The 24,002-nt window shown below is 29.4% G+C and overlaps 1 protein-coding gene across 3 annotated transcripts in view; it reads left to right on the top strand.

Moving 5' to 3' along the window:
• The window catches only part of LOC126745631 (neuroligin-1-like), a 490,464-nt gene that overhangs the window by 445,536 nt on the left and 20,926 nt on the right, over positions 1-24,002 (top strand). For all 3 annotated transcript variants that reach the window (XM_050453562.1, XM_050453561.1, XM_050453563.1), the window contains 2 exons: positions 252-403; positions 22,939-23,072. In XM_050453562.1, the coding sequence (XP_050309519.1) occupies positions 252-403; positions 22,939-23,072 (286 nt within the window). The remainder of the gene's footprint in view (positions 1-251; positions 404-22,938; positions 23,073-24,002) is intronic.

Genomic DNA, 24,002 nt, shown 5'->3' with positions numbered 1-24,002 from the left:
ACAAATAAACCAATTTCAATAAAAAAACCTGTATAAATTGTATGAATCTGTTTACTAAAGCAGTTAATAGTAAAAATAAACTTTTTTTTACCTATATTTCCAAAAATAATTCGAAATAATTAGGTGGTGCCTTAATTTAGCTGACCATTTTAATTTTAAATTAATTAAATATTGTTATAAATTATTAGAATCATTCAACTTTCAATATTAACCAAAATAAATATTTTATTTAAATATTTTTATTGTTTCAGAGGATGGGAAGCGTGAGAGGAGAAGACTTGCCTTATATTCTAGGACTACCTCTGATAAACGGAGAAACATTTTTTCCACACAACTATAGCCATAGTGATATTGCGGTCTCGAGAACACTTGTACAGTATATCAGTAATTTTATAGCTACAGGGTAAGCATATATTTTATCCCTTTAAATAATTAGCAAAGATAATAAACAAAGCTGTTAAAATAAAAAAAAATATATTATACAGGAACAAAATAAATCATATTCCCCAAGAGGAAAATTGTATCCAAGAAGCAGTATTCATAAAAATATTTTATTCCCTCGGCGTCAGCAACGGACTGTCTCCCCCGTCTGGAGAACAGATAAGAAAAGACCTTGCTCGTGACGATTTGCAGTTTCCAAGATCCCCACTTTCGTAAAGTATAATGCCAGATTTATTTACTGAAATTTTAGGTCAACCCTTGTCTTTTATTTATTCACTAACACTAAAAATCTAATTTAATAACTGACAACCGCTAAAATTATTTAAGCCTTTCCAATTTTCATCGACATAAAAGATGTCGGGATGTTCAACGGTGGTATCTCTTAACTCGAGATGAGCCCGGCGTGCCCTAGAGTGTTACCTTATGATAAAGAGCTGAATTAAATTTGGATCATAAATCTTCCATTGTACGGTATTTGCGCCTTTTCCGCGAACATGCCACTTATTGATCTGGCCTTTATTGCCTTTAAGGGCAATTTCTGGATGCCAATGTCGCGGGAAAATCTATTGATTTAGGAGAATTTTATTTTAACAAAAACCTTAAGGGGCCTATTGTTATTTTCTTTCGCTTTATTATACAAACTTAATTAAATAAAATATATTTATTACGTTTGGATTTTTTTAAAAAAACTTGATTCCATAACTTTCCAGATTTTGATTTTCAGCAATTAAATATGCAGTGCTTTCATGTGAGCATTTCTAATTATACTGTTTAATTTAGATTTCTATTTACCGCATATACTGTACGTATTACAAATAAACAAAAAAAATGGTTCTCAAGGAAATTGAGGCCTATCAGAGACAAACTTTTGTTTTTTTATTCAATTTTCCAACAGTAATCTAGATGTGAGTTGTAAGAGTATTATTACAAACCTTAAAAAGCAGTTTAAAACAGTAAAGCAAAAAAAAACAACAAAAAAAAATAAATAATAACAGCAAATTATTTAAATTACCTTTTTACATATTCGCCATTAGACATAAGAAAAAACATAAAATTTGATAAAAAGGAAAAAAAATAAAATGCTTGTTTCTTTTGTCAAGATAGATGTATCTGATTTGATTAATAGTTTACTAAACAGTAAGAAGTAGTCCATTCTTGTAGTGAAGTTAATAGATCAATGCGTGACTAAAAGTATTTCGGTCATTATCCATTTATTTATTTTTTTTAATTTAGTGGAAGAAATACTTTTAGTTACCCATTGAGTAAAATATATATTTGGCTTAAGTAACAAATTCATAAAAACAATAAGAGATGGTTTGATAACTGCAGCATCCTTATTAATTCTTGATTGACCAGAAGTGATTTTCCCTTTAAACTTCAGATCTCAAAGATTTGTCCGATATTTAAAAAAGAGACCAAACTTAAAAATGTAATTTTCGTCCAACCTCATTTGTTCTAGTTCCATCCAAAATAATTGACCTTATATCCTTAACAAGGATAACTGCTTTTCTCTCCAAAACTTTCGCATATCAGTTCTGCTTTATTTATTTATTAATTTAAAGTCTTATAAAAACACTAATACAAAGATAATTAAAATTTAGGCTTAAAGAGTCAATTACACACAACAAAAAAACAAAAATACTTAGTAAAATTTACCTAATACAGATATTTGCACACTTACAATTTTAAGCAGATACAGATATTATAATAATTAAAAGTAATATTTTAAAAGATGTATGTTTATGTGAGAAATAAAAAAGTTACATTAAGATATTATTAAATTTCTCTTATAGCCCTTTACAATATTCGAACGTTTATTTTAAAAGACTGTCAAATTCTAACCCAATACCAAACAACCCGTTAATTTATTAAGCTAATAAGAGTGCATCTTTGGTATTTTATGTTATTTCTAACATGCCTTAATAAGGTAAGGATATGCATTATTATCTTTTAGGGGTAAAAATCTAAGAAATTTTGTACACGTTTAATATACTCTGCACGAAAATGAGCTGTAGGTGCATAGTAATATTCTAGGTGAGACCTAACTGTGCTTAGATGTTTGAAATTTTTAGAATTACGAATAATTAAGTCCAATCTTTTTTATCCCTTGTTGACAACAAAGTCATAATGATATTTAAATTTTAAATTGCTCTACATGTATACACCTAAATCTTGTACTTCTTTTTTTTTCTTTACAACTGAGTTGCTGCTGAAGTAGTCATAGTCAGTTTATAGGGTTGAGTTTTCTGGTAAAGGTTACTGTGAAAATGTATGACCAGTATTAAATATATGTATACCAGTGTTAAAACATATTTTATTTTGCAAAAACCAATTTACAACAGAATCCAGATCTTCTTGTAAGAGAAAACAATCTGATAAAGATTCAGTTTCGTTAAGAAGCTTAAAATCAACTGCAAAATCTACGCAAGAAGAATAATTATGTATTTTACTATTGTATTAATAAAGACAATAAAGAAGAACTTCAGAGTTTGCAATGTATGATTTTGATAACGATTTAGCAATTTTAACTTGCTGTGTACGATCTGAAAAGTATTAGACAAAAAATATATGTTTTTTGGAAAAATTGGTCTATGCCAGGCAGTCGATTAGGATGTCATGGTCAAACAGGACAAATGCTTCAGTACAGTCTGTAGGTATATATTGTGTCAAGTTGTACGTATTTGATTATTTACATCATCAAAGCTTATATGGTAAATTTACATAAATTTGAAACTGTATAATTTCCAGCAAGAATATCATGCTGTTCATCGTTTTTAAAAACAGGGACAGTAACTACCATCTTAAATTTTTCTGGAAAAGTTGACTGCTGGATAGCCAAATTAAAGATGTGTGCAATGAGTTTTTCTAGAAAGTCCATGCAATTTTTGCATATATAAGAGGAAATATTGTAATTTTTTTTGGTTTAAAGTTGCCGATATCTTGTTTTGACTACTCCTTATTATTTAGTGATAATGAGTGTATCAGTTGTACGCTGTGTTTGCTTAATAAACAAAACACACTACTTGTATTCAGCGTATAATAAATTGAAAATTGCTGCCTAACGCTTTCGGACATAGGCCATCATCAGGGCTTAAGACATTGTCAAAGCAACAACACTATTCAAAAAAACGATAAAGAACATATTTGCCTATGTCAAGGCAGAGATCGCAAGTTCAAGAACGTTTTTTAAGACCCGTCTTTTAGGGTTTAGCACGATAATGCTAGACCACACGTTACTGAATATGCATAACTTAAATGGCTATGATACCACTCGTAAGGGAAATGGTAGTATTGAAATATATCTTAAATATAAATATAATTATGTTAGCTAAGGGATTTTCTTACAATACTTTATGGGTCATTCAAGTATGAAATTTTAAATATAATATTTTATTTCTTCTTTGTAGTTTAAAAGTAATTATGTTTGAGTGAATAAATTTATACATTAAAATTAATTAATTAAGCAAATTAAATTATTAAATTTTAATTTAATCTTAAAATATTTAATTTTTTAAGGAAAGAGATTTAAAAAATATATAAAAGCATTGAACGACTATAATATAAAGGAGAACCTTTAAAATAATTTTCCGTATGGATAGATATAAATAGAGGTTTTGAGGAATTGGACACAGATTTGATGTGTCGCATATTTCCAGTATTATCAAAAGTGTGTATTTCTTAAGTACTAAAAGAACCATACGCAAATATGTTAAATACCGTTTTTTTTTGAATAGTGTCGTTGCTTTGACAATGTCTTAAGCCTTGATGATGGCCTATAGCCAAAAGCACCAGGCAGCAATTTTATATTTATTACACGCTGAATACTAGTAGTGTGTTTTATTAATTACTCATTATTTACAGTCATGTTGATATTTTTAAAGTTGCAACTCTGATAATTATTATTCTTCATTGAAGATGGACTAAAAACTAATTGGAAAAAGTAGTAAACTCATTTTTAAAGATATTTTCTTCACGACATTCCTTACCACTGTATGGCATAACATTTAAAATGCCATATACAGTCCTGGTTTTAAAAAGAGACTAGAATTTTTGAAGATCAACATGCCTGTTTTACTACCTTCTTTATATTGCTGATATTCAAATTTATTTTGTAACTTAACCCTATTTTTGAGAACTCTGACTCATCTGATGCCTTTGAGAAGGGAGGTGCTTACAGCGGCATTTTGTGACTGCTTGAAGGCATTTGACTGTGTGTATTAAGATATCCTACTGTAAAAATTATATGTATTTCCATACATTCCATAAAAGAAAATGCATACTAATTTATACAGGCTAATATTTTTAAACGGCACTAACTTGTTGAAAGCAATAGTAACAAATCTGATGTCTTACAGGTTAAAATTGGTATACATTAGGGTTCACAATCTTAAGTCATTATTGTTCCTGCTCTATTCAAACGATTTGTCTCTTTAATTGAATTTTGTAACAGTTTAATATGCAGATGATACCACATTTCATGCATCCCATATGAACTCTGGGACATCCCTGGGTATGCTGACTATGTATGCTATACTCGTTGTTATTAAAAAATAAACAAACCTTTAACATTTGATTCTTTTCAATACCCGGTATTAACATTTCTCAGAATGCTGTTAAATTGCTTAGTATCTACCTTAATAAAAAAAAAATTCCACATTTTTAATCAGAAAATGATCAAAGTCAAAAAATTATTAGAATAGCATACACGGGGATGTTCTAGAGCCATTTACCATATAGGATTCTGTTTTGGGGAAACTCTACGGATGTTTAACTATTACTATTTTGAAACAATAAAAAGTGGTAATAAGGACAATTGACTGTTATATATGAGTCATGTAGAATTAACTTAGAAAAACTCCACATATTAACAGTACTTGCCTGATTTTTATTTTTGAATGTTAGTTCTATTCCTCACCAATTTTTAGCACCAGCCAATATCAGTATAGTGACTTGAAGTGATCGAAAATACAATATTAAAATTTTAACAATACAAATTGCGTACAATTTTTAAAATATAAGCTTTAAAAAAATAATTATTATTATAGATAATATATAGAAAATTTCTACGGTAGACATTTTATATGCCATGGCTTGGAAATATATGCATCAAGATTCACACTTTAACAAAATAAATATAAATTAATAAAACGGCCCTACAATTAATAAAACATAAAATTAATGGTAAACTTTGGATAACATCCATTTAAGTTATGCATTATTAATTTATCCATTTACAATTAAATTAATTCCTGGTCATGTTTGTATGGCTACTTAGTTTAGTAGCTAAGTAATAAATAGACGACATTCTTCTGGCTGCAGACAAGGGTGAAGCTTCGTGGTTGGTATTCATAGACTTAAAACTATTCAACTTGCTCGCAGTTATTTTGATAACAGATCGCAGTGGGTCACAGTAGATGAGCTTTTAATCAAGGCATGTGTGAAGTAAATATAGAGGGCCCTTAATTATCACTTTCGTATCCTTTGCTTTTTATCAATTTTACCGCTTATATATCGGAGTGCTTTCGTTATATAGAGAGTCAAAGATACGCTGATGGCAGCAAGGAGCAATTCTTGTTAAATTTTGTTCAATCATGGGTTAAAATTAAACCATAATTAATTAGTTAAGATTGGACGTCTCAAAACTTGGTGACAGTAATTGAATAATAAATAATTTTCTTTATAGCTTATTGTATCTTTCTAAATACTCGATTAAGTAAACCGGATAGCTGACCTTCGGCAAGTTTAAAATAAAGGCGTTTTTATTTATTTGTTTTATTTAAATAAAAATCCTATAAGTTATTTTTAATATTGATGAGAAAATACCTTGGGCACATGCACAGAAATAAATTACCTTAGTTTATCTCAGTAAGGAACTCAATATAAAATATCTATTAGAATTGTCTGAAAACTATTCCCTATCTTTCTAAAAAGTTCAATAAAAGAACTTCATTTTCAACCGGAAATATTCAAGAACCCGTGCACTCCTTCCATAAATCCTCTTAAACTTTGTTCAATAAACGCAATTGCCCCGTTATCAAGCTATTTCAAGAATATATTTTATGGAGCAATAATAGACAAATAATAATTTACTATTCGCTTTATTTATAAAATATAAAACCTTATTCAAATAGATTCCTCTGCAGATGCATTTAATAGGCCATTAATCTTATTAATAATTGCTAGCGGGATGATCGTTTAGTTTAATGAAGCAAAAAGCCATTTGCACTTGCTCAGTGCTTAATATGTTAAACTTGCAATATTACGACGATACTGTCGTCATTATTTTACCCAAGAAAGCTATTAAATGTAAGTGAAACCCGCTGTGTAAGTAGCATGAGCATTCATAATATTCATGCTTTCGGGTAGCTACGTAAGAAGGAGCGTTTTGTTTAAGATGCAAGTAATAATAGTTACTATGTGCATAAGGAAATTGGGTCTTTAGAGTAAGAACTGTTTTTATAAAAAAGAATATATACTTTTGGTATTATTTTCTAAGAAATTTAATGTGAATAATATTCTGTAAATATAACACATATCAAATGTGTATTGGTCCTTTTATAAGAGTGTTCATACGTTATGAGGACAAATAAAACTTAAGTCATAAATGTACACTTAGGTCTTAAGTATCACTTCTATGAAGAAAGTGCATTGAGCAGCAGCGAGATCTTATGAACTAGGCAGTCGATTGCAATGTATTTTATAGATATTTAAAACTGCCAGCATTATGCCTATTTATAAAAATAAAGGTTCCAAGGATAAATGCTCATTTTATTTACCTTTTGCCAAATTTATTAAAAATGTTTGAATCTTCCTTGAACAAATAAATAAGTACATATTTCGAACAGAACAATCTCTTTTTTTAAATCAATTTGGTCCTTCTTGTACAATCCTGATAGTGCATTGACTATTTTGTGAGATAAGTGGAGGGTTTTGAGAGAGGATTTGATACCTTTGCTTTATGTCTGGGTATTACTAAGGCTTTTGACTGTGTTTCTTATGTTCTTCTTTCCAAAATAAGCTATTATAGTTTTTACCCAAAAAGTAATTGATACAGTTACTCTATTTTCCTATTATTATTATGAAAAATGGACAGACATGGAGCTCCTTAAAATTCAATCCACGTACTTATCCTATTTCTAATTTTTATGAACGACTGGTAATAGAGGGCTTTATCACAGGATACCATCCATTCCAAGTATATCTCCGTGAAATTAAAAAGTCTGCAGTGACAATCGAAGACTGGAAGTGTTACATTCAGCAAACTTGGACTGGCTTTCTAAATCTGTGAACTTGATAAGAAATCTTTCAAGATATGTGTCCAAAAAAAGCATTTTAGCAACGTAACATAGCTAATTCAAACTATTCATCTCAGACATGTCTAAAACTAGATATGTTAACGAGTAGAAACTTACTATAAGATGCATCTCATTCGAGGACCCAGAGGAGACTTTAACGGCCTGGTAGAAACCCAAATAACAAATTTGCAAATAGAGAACTTAGAGTCCGGTTTAAATTTTCAAGCATCACAACAACCCAAAGTTACCGCGTGAAACTTAATAGAACATTTTCGTTTAACGAGTACTTATTAATTACCACAGAAAAAGTAAAAACAAGAAACACTATAATAAAAAAATTGTGCAAAACATCTTGAGCCAGTCCTGAGCCTGGTCTACTCATTTGCAGAATACTGTGCTCCGGTATGACTCTCAATAGCCCACACGTCTCCACACAACAATACAATGAGAATAATTGGTGGTGTTATTAAATTGCCTCCTACAGAATGGCTTCCAGTACTGAGTCTGCAGCGCATACATGCTCTGTACAAGTCTACCGTCTGTATCGATCCATACAGATATCAAGGACGCTTGGTACAACCCCCTCTGATCTAGAAAACTAACAACCAAAACCGCACTGAACGTAACAAAAAACAATCCAATTATAAATTTTGTAAATATAATACTAAATTTACGTTTAAGCTACTGAACTTGTAATCAGCATAATATAAAGTAATTTTTTTTTGAATCAGTTACAACAAACACAGCGGACAAATATAGGAGATGCCATCAGAAAACCGAGACTTTGCAGCAAATTGGTCTTGTAAAAACGAACCGCCATACTACTAATATATGCCGCAAATAATCCTAGAAGATGCAAACTATAGAGTTTACTGAGACAGAAAAATACGAATAGATATAGAAGTACACCTTAGTAAACCAAACATTTTGGTGCTCAACAAACACGAATAAACAAAACTTTTTAGCACAATAGTTTTATAAGAAATAAAAAGAAATAATCTGCCGGACTACCGATTATGCCGCAGATAGTCCTAGAAGATGCAAACTATAGAGTCTACTGGGACAGGAAATAGAACATATACAGAAGTACACCATAGTAAATCAGGCATTTTGGTGCTCAACAAACACGAATAAACGAAATATTTTAGCACATTAGTCTTATAAAAAAAACAAACTGCCATACTACCAATTTATGCTGCAAATAATCCTAAAAGATGCAAACTATAGGATCTACTGGGACAGAAAACTACAAACAGATACAGAAGTACACTATAATAAACCAGACATTTTGGTGCCCAACAAATACGAATAAGCGAATTTTTTTTGCATATTAGTCTTATAAGAAATAAACTGCCGGACTACCAATTATGCCGCAGATAGTCATAAAAGATGCAAACTATAGAGTCTACTAGGACAGAAAAATACAAACAGATAGAGAAGTACAACTTAGTAAACCAAAAATTTTGGTGCTCAACAAAGATGAATAAACCTTATTACAACTAAGTATCACCCTAGTAGATATTGCAGTATCTTTTTCCATCAACATAAAAAAGAAACAACAAAAAAATTAGTAACACAGTATTAGTAAAGAAAAGTATTAGCTTGTGAAAAATATGCTCTCTTTGTCGAATGCCGACGATAAGTCTATTAACTTCGCACCTAGAGTAATGTCTATGCAAATATTTCATCTTAATGTTAACGTACCATACTCGTTGAACCCTAATTGTTAATCCACTATGAGGCCAAGATTTTTTGCCGATTTTTGATTTTGATACCTTTGATCATTTATCATTTGAATTATTACTCTAGTAATGTAAAGGGAACTACACAAAGTCTCGCACATTGTGTAATTCCCTTTAGATTAGGTTTTAGTCAAGATTTTTATTTTATTAGATTTCCCCTATGAATCTACGTCTCTTTGAGAAAATGGACGACTTCTTTCAATTTATTACTCTAGCCTGGCCTATATGATAAATATATCTGTTTCATCTGCATATATATAATATTGATCATTTTACTGCATTCTTTCAAATTAAGATGATACAGACAATATAACAGCTGCGGTACAGGATGTACTTTAAAAGAAAATAGCAAATCTGTACAAGAAATTTTAATATAACCGGGCATGCAAACAAGATAAGGGTTATATTTATTTGTCCTACACCAAATGACTTATTTCTAATGTTTTTTAAAATACTGAAGACAAGACTCATATCATTGATTGATTAGTGATTAAAACTAAACCTTTTGTTTTCATCCTCATAGAAAAAGTCGTTAGATTTCTAAGTTGTTTTTAGTAGAATCCATTGCATTGATCTTTAGTTAGTCCAAAGCTATTCAATGATTTGTTGCTTGCCTAATACTACCTATAATCACCGAACATAAACTAGAATAGAAGGATCACTCTAAGCGCCGCCCAAAATGTTGCCTTTCTCACTCGCTTTCTGATGCTACTCTTTTTTGCTGCCCGGTGGCGACTGCGTTATACAGGGGCGTCTTCAATATTAGAACTATAATAGCGTTGTGCGGAAATTTTGTACTTTAAAAATGCCGGCGATATGTTGCGTAGATGGCTGCAGGAGTAAAAGGGGATATACATTTTTTTTTAAATAAAAATGGATTAGTTTACAGAAAAAAATACACGCTTTTCTTCAGTATTTCTTAAATATCTCGGAAAATTGAGATTCTACAAAAAAATCTAATAAACAAAAGTTGGTTTAAAAACAAAAGATTGGCTTTTGTTTGATTTATCTAGGTGCTATAGGCGCTAAGATATAACTGTGTGAACATAACCCCTTTTTTTAGATAACAAAATATAATGGCGTAAAATAATTACGTGAAATAATTAAAAAAAAAAAACGTTTTTTAGACAAATATCTAGCACATTTTTTCATGTATGTACTATCAAAAACTTTAAAAATAAACTTGATTGTAAGTCATTAGCATAAACATTAAAAAAGTTAGGAATAAAATAAAAATAATTGCAGTTTTAAAAAAATTTATCATAAAAAATTATGTATTTATTTCAAAAATTAAAGCGTAGCCTTCTACAATGGACTATATATAGGTACCAATAATATGTTCAAAAAGTGTCAGCGATTTAGAGTACATATTTTTTTTTAAGTCGTGATTTTAATCTAAAAAAATGCAAAATTTTTGGTAATATTCTGTTATTAGTGGTGGTTTTTTAATAGTGAAAGCTATCCGATTTATTATTAGTTGCATTGCAATCATTTGAATGATATAAATTTTACCCACTTATACCGTCTAACCATACTTAAAACTGCATTTTTTTTGTCATTAAGGGTGGTTTTTAAGGGTTTAAGTTTCAAAATATTGATGTGTACTATAATCCCCAATGTAAAACTATATTTATTTTGCATATTTATATGAATTCTAGGTTGTAAAACACCTATTTTCGTTTTATTTGAATTTTAGTGGTTTGTTCTTTCATCCCCTATTTAAAAAGCAAATAATTAGGCATTTAATAAGTTTTTTTTATTTAACTGCCTTTTTATATTTTACTGTTACCGAGTTCCATATGCTGAGTGTTGTTATCACATTATTATGTAAATTTTATTAAATATTTAAAAAATGGGTATATTAACGAAGTTATTAATTAAGTGTATGTAATATTAGGTAGGTAGTTTCTTGGTTTGTTGGTAGTTAAGAAAAGAGCATGAAAGGAACGTAAAGCTAAGATTTAATTGTGTACATTCTAATAAACTTAATTTTAAAGCTATCTACCAAGTGTTTTTCTTACAGTTATTTGTTCAAAAGAGATACTTAATAATATTCTTTCAATTTCATTTTAACAATAATACAAAGTGCCTTTAATTTCAAAAAATTCCATATATTACACGCTGCCCGCCTCGATGTACGAAAATATTCCTTATTAAAAATGTTTCAAACACCCCCCGTATCGTAAAGGATTGCCGTCGAAACTAAATAATGATTTACGACCGCGTAAAAAAAGTCGGCACTGTTTAGAAGTCCCTACTTCAAACGACCGCAAGAGAGTGAACCTACTGTCTTGTTCTTTATACTGTGCTGTAATTCAAGGTTAAAATGGTTTAATTCATATTTTCCTTCCACAGTTATTTAAAGTGCATACAAATTAAGAACATCTAGAAATTCATCCGAAATAAAATAAACTTTGGGATCAATCAAGGCAGAGAGTACTAAATATTGAGAGTACTAAATATTTAACGTAATACAGTCAATACTATTCAAACTTCTAACTAAAAGAGTACGTTTCCAAACTCTCCTCTAATAAATTCAGTTGGCGGTAAACTAGCATACGATTAGAAATTTGAACAATTTTAACACCCGTATCAACGACATTTTCAAAATTAAAAAAAAAACTCAATCAAGGAAGCTGTAATATATACTAGAAAATATTAAGTTGTTGGTTGTGCTTTTAATTTTATTTACTGCGTGCAAGTAATATTTTTTAAAATATCCATTAGACTATAACACAAAATGGGATAAAGAAACCTCTTATATAAAGCTTAAAAGTACATACTTAAAACAAAAATATCGAAAGGGCTCCACTTAGACTCGGTCAATATTTAACGGTAAAAAAGTATGAATCGCTCGTCTGGATATCTTTATAACGTAGACAAAGGCCAGTTCTTTTTTCATCAATCACTTAGGCCTGACGCTATTTTAGATTATCTCCAATAACGAGAAAAACCACCTTCAGCCCTAGTGTGGACATAGGTTACTGAGGATATGGGGTCGGTTAGTCTATGTCACATGTAATTGACGTTATTGATTTAGTTACGAAACTAGATTTGGGGATTTCGGGAGATGGGCAAGATTAAATTGGCTCACTTCGCAGCTGTGATGCTTACCCTAATATTATTGCGGCTTTGGTGGAAATGCTTTTGTTTGATTTTGGGTTAGTAATGATATGCGTTTTAATCCTGCCCTTATGCATTTTGTAATAAAACTTACAATGTAAATTCATTGTATTATGCATTTATATGCGGTTTCATAAAACATTCGGCTTACGTTTAGTCTATAAACTCACACTTGCCTATAATTACGCAATTGTTTTAGGAGCCATAAATTATTATTTGAAATTAATTTTTAAGAAACAATATTTATTTAGTATATATTTATACGTTACTTATTGATACAATTTTCATTTATAATTTGCTAAATATTTTTATTTTATATATAGAATTTAATTAATTATTATTAATTAATATATAAAGTTTAATTTTCCATTTATTAACTTGTACTAAATATTTAATGCAAAAAATTACAATCCTTACATTGCTTTATTGAAATAAAATTATTTTAATATTTTCATTTGTCCATAAAATCCATCTAAATTAATTAGCTCGTTATTTTCTTTTTATTTTTTACGTTATTTATTAATACAATTTTCATTTATAATTTGCTAAATATTTTCATTTTATATATAGAGTTTGGTTTAATTTTCCATTTATTAACTTGTACTAAGTATTTAACATAAAAATTTGCAATCCTTACATTGCTTTAATTGCTTTATTGAAATAAAATTATTTTAATATTTTAATTTGTCCATTACATGTGTATAAAAGTTTTTGCGTAGAATATTTCATACTAATAATTAGTTTTTAGTTTGAATCATTATTTTAAGATTAAAAACACTTATATCATCTTTTATATTAAATATATATAATAAAAAATTTCATTGATGACTCCTGGAGCACCAGACACCTTATGGTAAATAATTGGGCATAAAGTGTAGGCCATTGGGTTAATAATGCCTTTCCCAGTATTTTTTAAGAAAACAAGATTTAAACTAATTCATTGCCTTTAAACCCCATTAAAAAAACCCAATTTGCAATTACAATATACAGTATACTATGCGATCATCATTAAACGGTTCTGGAACAAAAGTTTTAACGTTATACAAGCAAAAACAAATATATTTTGAATACTACAGTATACTATACTATACTCAAACGATTCAATTCGTTCTTCGCCCACGGCCAAATATTCGAATTGCAAACTCTAGAGAGAATATTGTAGCGTTTTAACCGTAAGATAATCACCTTATTCACTCACGATTACTAGAAATATTTATTTACTACTATCTAAGTCCGATTTAAAAGTCGCGCCAATATTTTGAGTTGAACTTGAACTGAACTGTCAACTAGCCTCCTAGCGGCAAAACAACTCCTTATATAATCGGCAAACAACTGTCCGGAAGATTCGCTAACCTTAAACCTGCTTGAGTCATTCCGGAATAACGAAGAACCGCTGTTATAGCGTTGTTGCCAATATCTGTACAATATAATGCTTATCCCAAGGGTTTTCGAATGTTTCTATTGGCGTACTAATGATTTTTGAACTGAAATTGCCCTCAAAGATAAAAATCCCTGCGTATTTAAGTCTAAGAAAATCACTTTTTATTTGAATATTATTTGCCACCTTATAACCAATAAATGTAAAATTACACAAACATATCAATCTAGCTAAGAAATCGACTCCTTAACTTTTTAAACGAATACTATAGTTGGGCAGCATAATAAACAGCCCGTATCCGTGCGGCTTATCGCATAAACTTAACTGGGCAATACAAAGCGGGGCTGCAGGTTTTATATTACCGCTCTGCAGTTCGAGCAAATAAATAGATGCTTAAATGGTCTACCCACTGTTAATGGTCAAAAGTCGTTGCAATGATTTAGGAATTATTGCCTATAGTGCGATAAGCTGCATGAAGAATCAAAGGAAAATTGAACTAAGGGATGAAGTGGACAGTTTAGTCTCAGATTTAATTCGTGAACAAACATAGCTATGGTACAGAATTTTACGTCTTAGAAAAGGTTAATTCTATTAAAACGCACTAATATTAGGGTAAATAAATAATATGAATAGAGCACTTTTCTGAAAAATAATAGACAATTGCTTAAATACTAATATATATTATCACGTCAGCATATTTAGGGTACTTACTCCTTCACTTTTAGATTTTTCAACATCCTCGTTGATTAGTTTTTGCAGAATTCTTAGTGGAATTTCTTTCTTTTGTTTCTGACACATAACAACATAATAAAAATGAAACTTGAAACTGAGTAAGATATAATGTTGGTGAAAATAGTCCTGTCATTAAGGTGGTTTTATAAGATCTTCCTGAATTTAATTTGGATAGTATAAATAAAAATATTATTAGATGCTAGAGAATCTTTATGTTGGTTAATTATGATGCCTTATTGGTTTTATATTAAATTGCAATCTTTAAGAGTGAGTTTCTACAACTAAAAACAGTTTTCAGAAATGATGAGCTAGAGATTTGGTCGAGAAAATTATTTATTTTTAAGAGAGGGTATGCACTTTTATTTTTGACTTTGGCAGACTGACAATTTTAGGATAAGGTGCAGCTATTAGCTATAGAATTGGAACAGATGACATAATTAAAATTTAACTAATTTTTTGGGATTGGGTATACTTAACTTAAATTACAAACGGTATTTTCAAAAAAAAAAATCGTAAAAATTACCATAGCTGTAAGCATTAGAATCTTTTTTTACACTTTTAGGTAAGTTCTAAAAGTGATGAAAATAATGAATTTTTGGGATAATGAATTTTCACATATTCCCAAATTTCTTGCATATCTCTAAGAGTAAATAGCTCTAAACCTACTGTTTCCAAATGTGCAAAGGAAAAAATCTTTTTTTCAAAAAACTCATTTAGACTAGTTATTTGTATCAATTGATTTTGCAAGGTTAGTATCAAATCTACTTAATTTTTAAAATTTAGATCGAATATTGTTATAAAATTATTTAATTTTTCTAAAAGTTATTTTTTTATAATATTTCCGGTAAAGGAGCTTTTACATGAAATTCAACTTATTGAATTTAATTTTTTGAATATTCATTCAATATAATTTTCATCAAAATTCTTTGTAAGAAATCTGATACCACTTCCTACAAATTTCATTAAGCCACACTCGTTGCGATAGTTAAATGTTTTTCTATTTCAATAAAAAGCCTTATATCATGAAATTGCTGAACTACTAAGAAGCTGGAATAATGTAGAATTGATTTTTGTAAAACTACTAGAGATATATGTTGTATGGTAATGACTAACCACTAAAGAGGGCAAAATAGCTTCTTTAAAATAACCTTAAAAAATCTGGAGTTTTTGCACCTGAAGTCGTAGGCAGGAGCTCTTGGGGATTAGGATTTCGAGGAATTCAGTCAACGGTTGATTTACAGAGCTTGCGTTATAGGAATTACGACCAAAAGGATCCCTCTAAAGGCGTGAACATACTAGTACCCTTTTGGTCTGCATGGAGCGTATATGGAGCAGGAACTGGATTTATAGCAGCCTCAACACGATAGACGATAATGCAGCTTCTCTGATTTTCTTCTTTTCTTATTTCATCCTCTTGAAATCGAGATGAGGCATAAAGACTTAAGAGTACAACGAAAAACTGATAAATTGTGTTATCCTGTTTACGGCTCTAGTTATGTTCTTGCTAAAGGACTTTACGTTTAAAAAGGTTTTATTTTATTATATGAACAGCAGCATTTTAAACAGTATATAAATACTATATACTAATACATCCAGGGCTTTCATTTCAATGGATGGTAGATTGTGTGCCCTTTTATAGGATTGAGTATTTGACATGCTAAAGTATGACGTCGGAAATATTTATTATTACAACACATTTTTATTATTCGCTAATACATACGTCAACCGATTTAATTTTTTTTGTCACTGTTTCCATTTGACATATCAAAGTGAGTTTGGATGGAGGTGAGGAGGTGATACGCCCCTCTGTATATCTAAATTGACATGTTTGTTTTTTGAGGAAGAATGTATTAGAGTGCTTTGTTTCGAAATGAAAGCACTCTATATCAAGTCAGCAGACTTAGAGTAATGATTGGTTTGGTGTTGTTACTCGTGAATTAGTTCTTGATTAAAGGAATAGGGCGATAAAAAATGATACGGAATGTCTCGATAGCTGAATAGATGAATATATATGCAGCATCGAAGTATGTGGGAGGTATTTTTTTTTTGCTTTTTCGTTTGTGATTGTTATGCATAACTTAAATGGGCACGCTTACGATTATATTTAAACAGACAGATAAAATATCTTCAAATAATATTAATTAGAAAAATAAGAAATGTTCGATAATTTTAAAAGATTTTTAGTAAATATTTAAAAACTAAAAGGTATTTATCCCTCCACTGGCATTTAATTTATTTTAACCAATTTTAATATTTAAAATTTTAAAATATATGTTATTATCTAAGAAATACAAATTAAAAAAAGTGATTAAATAAAGAGATAAAAAACAAGAAACCTTAAAAAATTACTGTTTTTCAGTATTCTATAGGAAATCTATATTAACGTGAGGCCTTAAAATTGAAGTTAATAAATTTAGAGGGAAGTATAATTTCCACAGAATTTACTAACATACATAATAACAACCTATTTCAAACTTAGCGTTGAAATTAATGAATGCCAGTGAGAGTAAATTGGAGCCGTCTAGAATTACAGTGGGAAATTTGTCTTCTATGATAAAATCTATAGAAATTATAAGAGAATTTACGCATAAAATAGCAAGAATAAAATAAAGTAGTTAAGATTTATGAGTTTTATTTTCAGGTAAAGGTAACGATCAAATTAAGTGTTTAATATGCATAACTTAAATGGATACGATTATATTATGCTTAAACAGACTAAATTAGAGAAATAAGAATTTGCGGTAATATTTACAAATTGTATATTGAAATACAAGGCGATTATCAATAAAACATAATTTTCAAACTGCTCTTTTAGCCCCTATCAATTTATCTTCAAACACTTCATGGCGAAATTAAAATGATTAAATTGAGTATGAATTATTGTTAAGGCCAAACAGGGGCTCTTTTTCCCTTCCAAACCATTTTATTTATTATTCAAATCCCCGAGAACGACGGTATGTTCAAGTAGAAATATATCCCTCTGCTGTTCACCTTTAACGACCAAAAATTCACGAAAGAAACAAGAATATTTATCACATCTGCCTACCCAGTTCTGAAGTGTAATATTCGCCATATTGTTGTTTTAAAAGATATATTGCCTGCCATTTGAATGAAACGTTATACGCCTTATCCAGTTCTATTATTTTTGAGGTACTCCCGGAAAGAATATAAAACTAAAATAATGTAGCCGAGACTCTTTTAAAACGATTTTCGACCTAGTTACCTTACGCGTTTCGTAAGCAGAATCTTAAAGAGGACAATTTATATCCGCAGACCCCGAATCAATGTATTTTTAGGGACTAAGTAATGGCAGATACAGGCAGAGAAAACGAAAATAAATCACACGGGATTTACTGTGCCTCGGGAAATGCAGGTCTTGCAAACTAGTTCTGAACGTGCCTGGTTGTTTAGGAAAACGTTAGTGTGTTAGTTCTCTCTTTCGCTATCATGATAAATCCCTTAAAGGATACGTATAACTTTTTAAAATTAAACAAAAAAAATTATATTATTTTTGTGTAATAGTAATATATATAATAACAATAAATATAGTAATGTATTCATATTAATTACTGAAACATTTTAAGGGTGCAGTGAATTCAGCATCCAAATAGTTCTGCAAGTTTAGAAATCAATGCAGCAATTGTTTTTTTGTATTAATAACAAAATGGTGTATTCCTCTATTGCCATTTTTTTTTAGAAGAATATGGCTAACCCATTAGTCGTATATAAAAAAAAATTAAAATTAAGTAATTAAATACTCTTCAATTCAGCCAGGAATAAAGGTGTACAACTAATAAGAATTATTTTAGAGAAGACCAAAATCACCGAAAAAATTTGTTTTTTTTTTAGTAATTGATAGCAGAATTTAATATTGAATTATAATTTTATTTAAACTATTTTGCCTATGTAATAAAAACATTACAGTGTATTCACATCCAAGAGGTCAGAACATAAATAAATTTGCATCCTTTTTATCACAACTAAGAGTGTATAAATTTGTTTACCTTTGTATTAAATGGACTTTTTTGTTTTACATGTTTCAGTATTGCTATTTTCTTGATAAAAAATAAAATAAAAAAACAACTTTACCAAAAAGACCACGAAAGGGGTCAAAATTGTAAAACTTCTACATCCTTGACGGCATAGAGTTTCTTGTGTACAACTAGCGACTTTGCGTAAATTACATATAAAGTGATACTTTAGAAATAATAATATCAACAGATAGGTGTAGGAAATGTAAGATGTTAAAATTTTATTGGCCCTTGTTTAGACAACAGAGATAAAAAGCGTATACAAAAGTTGCAAAATGCATGTATAAGGTTTATTTTTGGTATTCGCAGGCCATATGGAGTGTCGCACAAATTGAAAGATCGTGAGTGGCTATGTCATCGAGGCGAGAGCTACATTATGTGGTATTTTGCTATAATATTCTTAAGATGAGGTGCCCACAATATCTTTTATATAGGGTGGTATTTAGAACTGATATTCATCATCAGGCTAATGTTAGAAATAGACGGCGTCTAGATATTCCACGACATCGAAAAGAAATTTTTAAATGATAATTTTCTTATAATATTGCATCTTTAGTAAATAAATATATTACTGATCTGAACGACAAACGGCTTCCGAACATGCATAAAATCTAAGCTCCAGAGTATTATTAAAAAACAGAGCAATGCATTTAAAAATATGAATTTTGAATTTGTTATAGGTTTTTATTTTTGAATATTCTCTTTTTCATTTTATTTATGTAAAATTGTTTTAAATGTGTTTCTTCGATTTTTGTAAACTATTTATTTATTTTTCTTTGGGTACTTACTAATAGATACTTTTTTTGGATAAATTATTCTACTTTATAGGCTATAACAGCCCTCAACTGGATTGAGAAGCTGAAATTATGCCTTTAATCCGCATTTTGTCTGTTATTTTTTGTTACAATGATGTTTTTGTTTACAGCTTTGTAGACATATATATATGTGGATTAATAAACGTTATTATTATTATTATTATTACAGCATAATAGTCCAGATATCACAGTTATAAACAAAAGAAGCTCTCCTAATCGACCTATCAATTCCAAACAATACAGAAACCAAATATCTTGAATAACTAAACAAATAAGAAGAAGTAAAAGAGTTATGGAGTCTTGTAAAAGCGAAGGTCATCCCAGTTGTTCTCTTATGAATTGGACTTATTTTAAGGAAACTGCAAGATACATAAATATTATTAAATAATAATACAACTATTAATTACACATAAAAATTCTTCATATATATCGCGTGACATAGAAAAAAGAGAATACTTAATAACTTTTTTATTTTTTCACCTAAACAATTAAAATTTGGTACATCTATAGAATAGTTATAAAAGCATCTTTTGACATATTATATTGTTTTCCATCACTTCCGGTTTAACAGGAAGAGACACTAACTTTCTTATTTTAAATGGAACACTTGGTATATTATTACGTATTTCGATAGAAAATAATATTCTGAAAATAATGATACTCTATTTGCCACTTTTTATTTTATACTCATAGAAAAAATATTTTTTAAAATTTTAAAATAGGGTGCTATAAATGCGTTGAATGTTTTAATTTTTAATCAAGTAATCACGAAAGAATAATTTTCATCATTGCATTTTTTTCACAATTTTAGCATTTACTTTATTTTTTTAAATAGCGCATTATTAGAAACAACCACTTTTGAAATGCGGTTTCTTTTTCCCAATAATTTGATATGATTATTTTTTAAATCGGTCGATAAATAAGTCCATGTTAAGAGTTATTAACGTTTTTGTACCGTATTTGCTTGGTATTTGTTATGAATGTTGCTTTGAAAAGTGTATCTTTTCGTAAGTATTAAGTATATGTATAATTGCTGCTATCAGTATTACTTGGAAGGCAATATTCCTGGTCAGCCACGGAAAGTAGGAAGGCCTAAGAATGATAAAAATTAAGAAGATATTGTGGATATTGCAACTGAGAATTCAACAAGTATTTGAAGCATATCAAGTTTGGGACTTCCAAATCCATAGTTCATCGATAGAATCTGTTAGATCCTTATTAACAGATTCCTTTGTAAAATTCGATAGTTGAACGTGTTCAAGCACTTCTGGCTACTGACTATGCAAAAAGGATTCAATTTTGTCGGAAAGTGCTGCATTGTAATAGACAACGCCCTCAATATTTAAAAAAAAAATTGTGAAGTGAAATATCAGTTTTAAATGAATGGGGATATTTTATATACACAATTTACATTATTGGGACTCTGTTTATCCTGAATTGGTAAGAAATAATTATTTTTAGCATCAGTTTTTAGTCAATCTATGGGCGGGAATTATTGAAGGCAAATTAATTAGGCCATTAGAGCTACCAGGAAGACTTATCGGCGAGGATTATTTACTATTTTTGCAATTTAACTTAAACCACCTGCTTGACGTATCTCTAGTACAAAAGACATATGAGTTCCTCCTCACTCTACCCGAATTATAAAGCAACATCTCGATACTACTTTTTTCTATAGGAATATATCAAAGAACTTTTTGTCATCAATTAATGCCAAACTGAAGGGAACTGCGAAGAAAAATAAAACAAGCGTCCAACTTACAATTTTATAAAGTAATTTAATCCGCCGTTGCTGAATATGTATTAGGGTGAATGGGTCGCATTTTGAACATTTATTATGATTTTTAGCAGCAATGAAATCCCTTTTTTACATTATGTAATGAAATCAGTGGATTTTGTTAAAAAACAATTAAAGCCTAATAAAAATTTCAATCAAAGTAGACTAGTATTATTTATCTGAAAGTATTTCACCGTATGAAAATCTTCATTAATTAAGTAACTTTTCTTAATAGTTGTTAAATTTTTTGATACAATTGGATATATCGCGAAATATTTTTTTTTTACTAATGAAACGAAAAATTACGCATTGAAATTATATTTATGAAACGAGGAACTCGTACCAAATAATAAGCAAATAAATTATGATTTTTATTAAAAGAAAACGGTAATAACTTTTAAAGCATCAACAATCGGATAATAATATATACAGTTGTTTTGATTGCAAATGACCTTCTCTATTTCCTCCTTTCTTTTGCACGCCACTTTTGTGACACCACCTGTATATTGGGATAAGCACGATAAGTCTGCTTGAAATCTATTCGAGATTATGGATAAACTGAAGAATAATTTAAATTAACAGCTTATGCACAATTAATCATTTTGCTAACGTATGTTACTACAAAATATTTCTATACAAAAATTAATTAAAATTAATAACACGATGATCGGCAAAACATCTCTGCGAGTAAAAATGCAATAAAGAAAGAATCCAGATGAGTATATTACAAATTGTTTTAACCTAAATACGAAAGTTGTAACCAAATATGTATTTTGGTCCTTCATTGCATCGTCACTACTGTTAGGTACCAGAGCATCCCATATTCTATCATATCATCTCATGTTAAGTATGAAAATCATTCTGTATCTATAGGCCAATTACGCGCCTCTGTTGAGGAGATGAATAGCTAGCTCATCGTTTAGTCCAACAAATACAGATACACTGAGAATTCTGCCACATATTGAAGAGAGAGCACGACAATCATGTAAAAAAGTTACATGCACCATAGTGCTTAGTTTCATTGGACTTGCAGTGATCAGTGAGGATACTTGTTGCCAGGCGGAAGTTTCTTTTTAGTTAGAGACAAATCGTGAATTATCTCTGATTTCTTCGAGCAGCTTAGAAGCTCTTTAAACAAATTGCAAACATGTGAATAAGAGTATTTTTTGATTAAATTTTTGATATTTGGCTAGGAAATCGACAGCTGGCATAAGAACGGTCTGTCTAGAATATGTATAGCATATATTTCTATTTTATGATTACTTGGTATAATCTGTATCTATCTCGAAAGTGTACATCACAGGACACAGCTGTCTTAGTTTTGGAATCTGCGTAGATGATTCGTTACTTAGTTCAGACTCATTGCGTTTAAGTATATAGTTAAATAGTTTTGTACTAATACACAACACAAATTTCATTAATGGTTATTAATTTCAATAAAAATAATACTAAACTTCTATGCGACACAGCAGTAAAAGTAGGAATTAACTTCAGTTCTTTTTACCTATTAAATCAGTAAAGCCTATTTAATTTTAACCTAAAATGATATTCACATATTTATTACAACACAATATACGATAATAAAAAATATTTACTTTGTTTAGGGACCCAAATGGAGGAGCTTTGCCAAACGCCTTTCCTACCGACAGTAAAACAACGCCACAGTCTGAAAATGATATACCGAGACTGCCTTATTGGGACACATATGATACAATTAACCAGTTTTATTTGGAAATGGGTAAGGCAAATTGTTTAATGGTAGTTCAATTTTAAACCTAGTATTTCCTATTTTTTTAAAACAATCTTGCGATCTTTAAAAATAATAATATTATATTGTAGATTTTTATGTACCTTGCAGACCGATAACGCCGTATAACTGCCATCCAGAGCACTATCTATTGGTAGTTTTCAGTAAAATTGCTTTTACAGAAGTCAGTGTTCTCGTTTTCTTAAACCTCGTTTTAAAATCGTTCTTTTATCGCTTAGTTTTTCTTACATTTGCTTTAAGTATTTAGGAGCTCAATAAATGAAGATTAGAGAAAATATTTTTGTGTATGAATAGTTTTTAAAAAGTATTTAATCCGAAGTAAGTGAATATTTGGAGAATCCACTTAAAGAGAAGTCAGAACGTATTTAAAGGGAAGTTAGCAGTAGTAGAGGAATCGAATTTAGTGCCAATTTATTTAAAATATAAGATAGAAAATACAGATAAATTGTGCCAAATATTGGGTTGATGTAACAATCAATTAAAAAAATATCTTTTTATTTATTATGCATTAGTTCATAATTACGTTGAATAATGGTTATTACAATAACAATAATTAAATAGTTATTCAAAAGTCAGTTCCTGAAACAATTTTCTTTTAAAATGTAAGTTCATTCTGTATAAAAATGTTATATTAAAGAATTAATGCATTAAAAAATTAAATATATTTAATTAAAAAACGTTTTTATTTACCGGTCAAAAAATTACAAAAATAAATAAATCTTATAATATTTTAGAATTTGGTGAAAATTACCTGCACGTTTCACAGACATAAGCATTATAATAAACAAAATATCCGAGACAAATAATGTTTAAAGAAATAAAAACGAAAGTGCCAAAGTAGTTACAAATAAATAAGGATACGAACTACAGCTCATTCGATCTGGAATAATGTCCTAAATA

This window comes from Anthonomus grandis, chromosome 16 (genome assembly GCF_022605725.1).
Source record: "Anthonomus grandis grandis chromosome 16, icAntGran1.3, whole genome shotgun sequence".
Classification (NCBI taxonomy): domain Eukaryota; kingdom Metazoa; phylum Arthropoda; class Insecta; order Coleoptera; family Curculionidae; genus Anthonomus; species Anthonomus grandis.
This window is presented reverse-complemented; position numbering and strand designations above follow the sequence as displayed.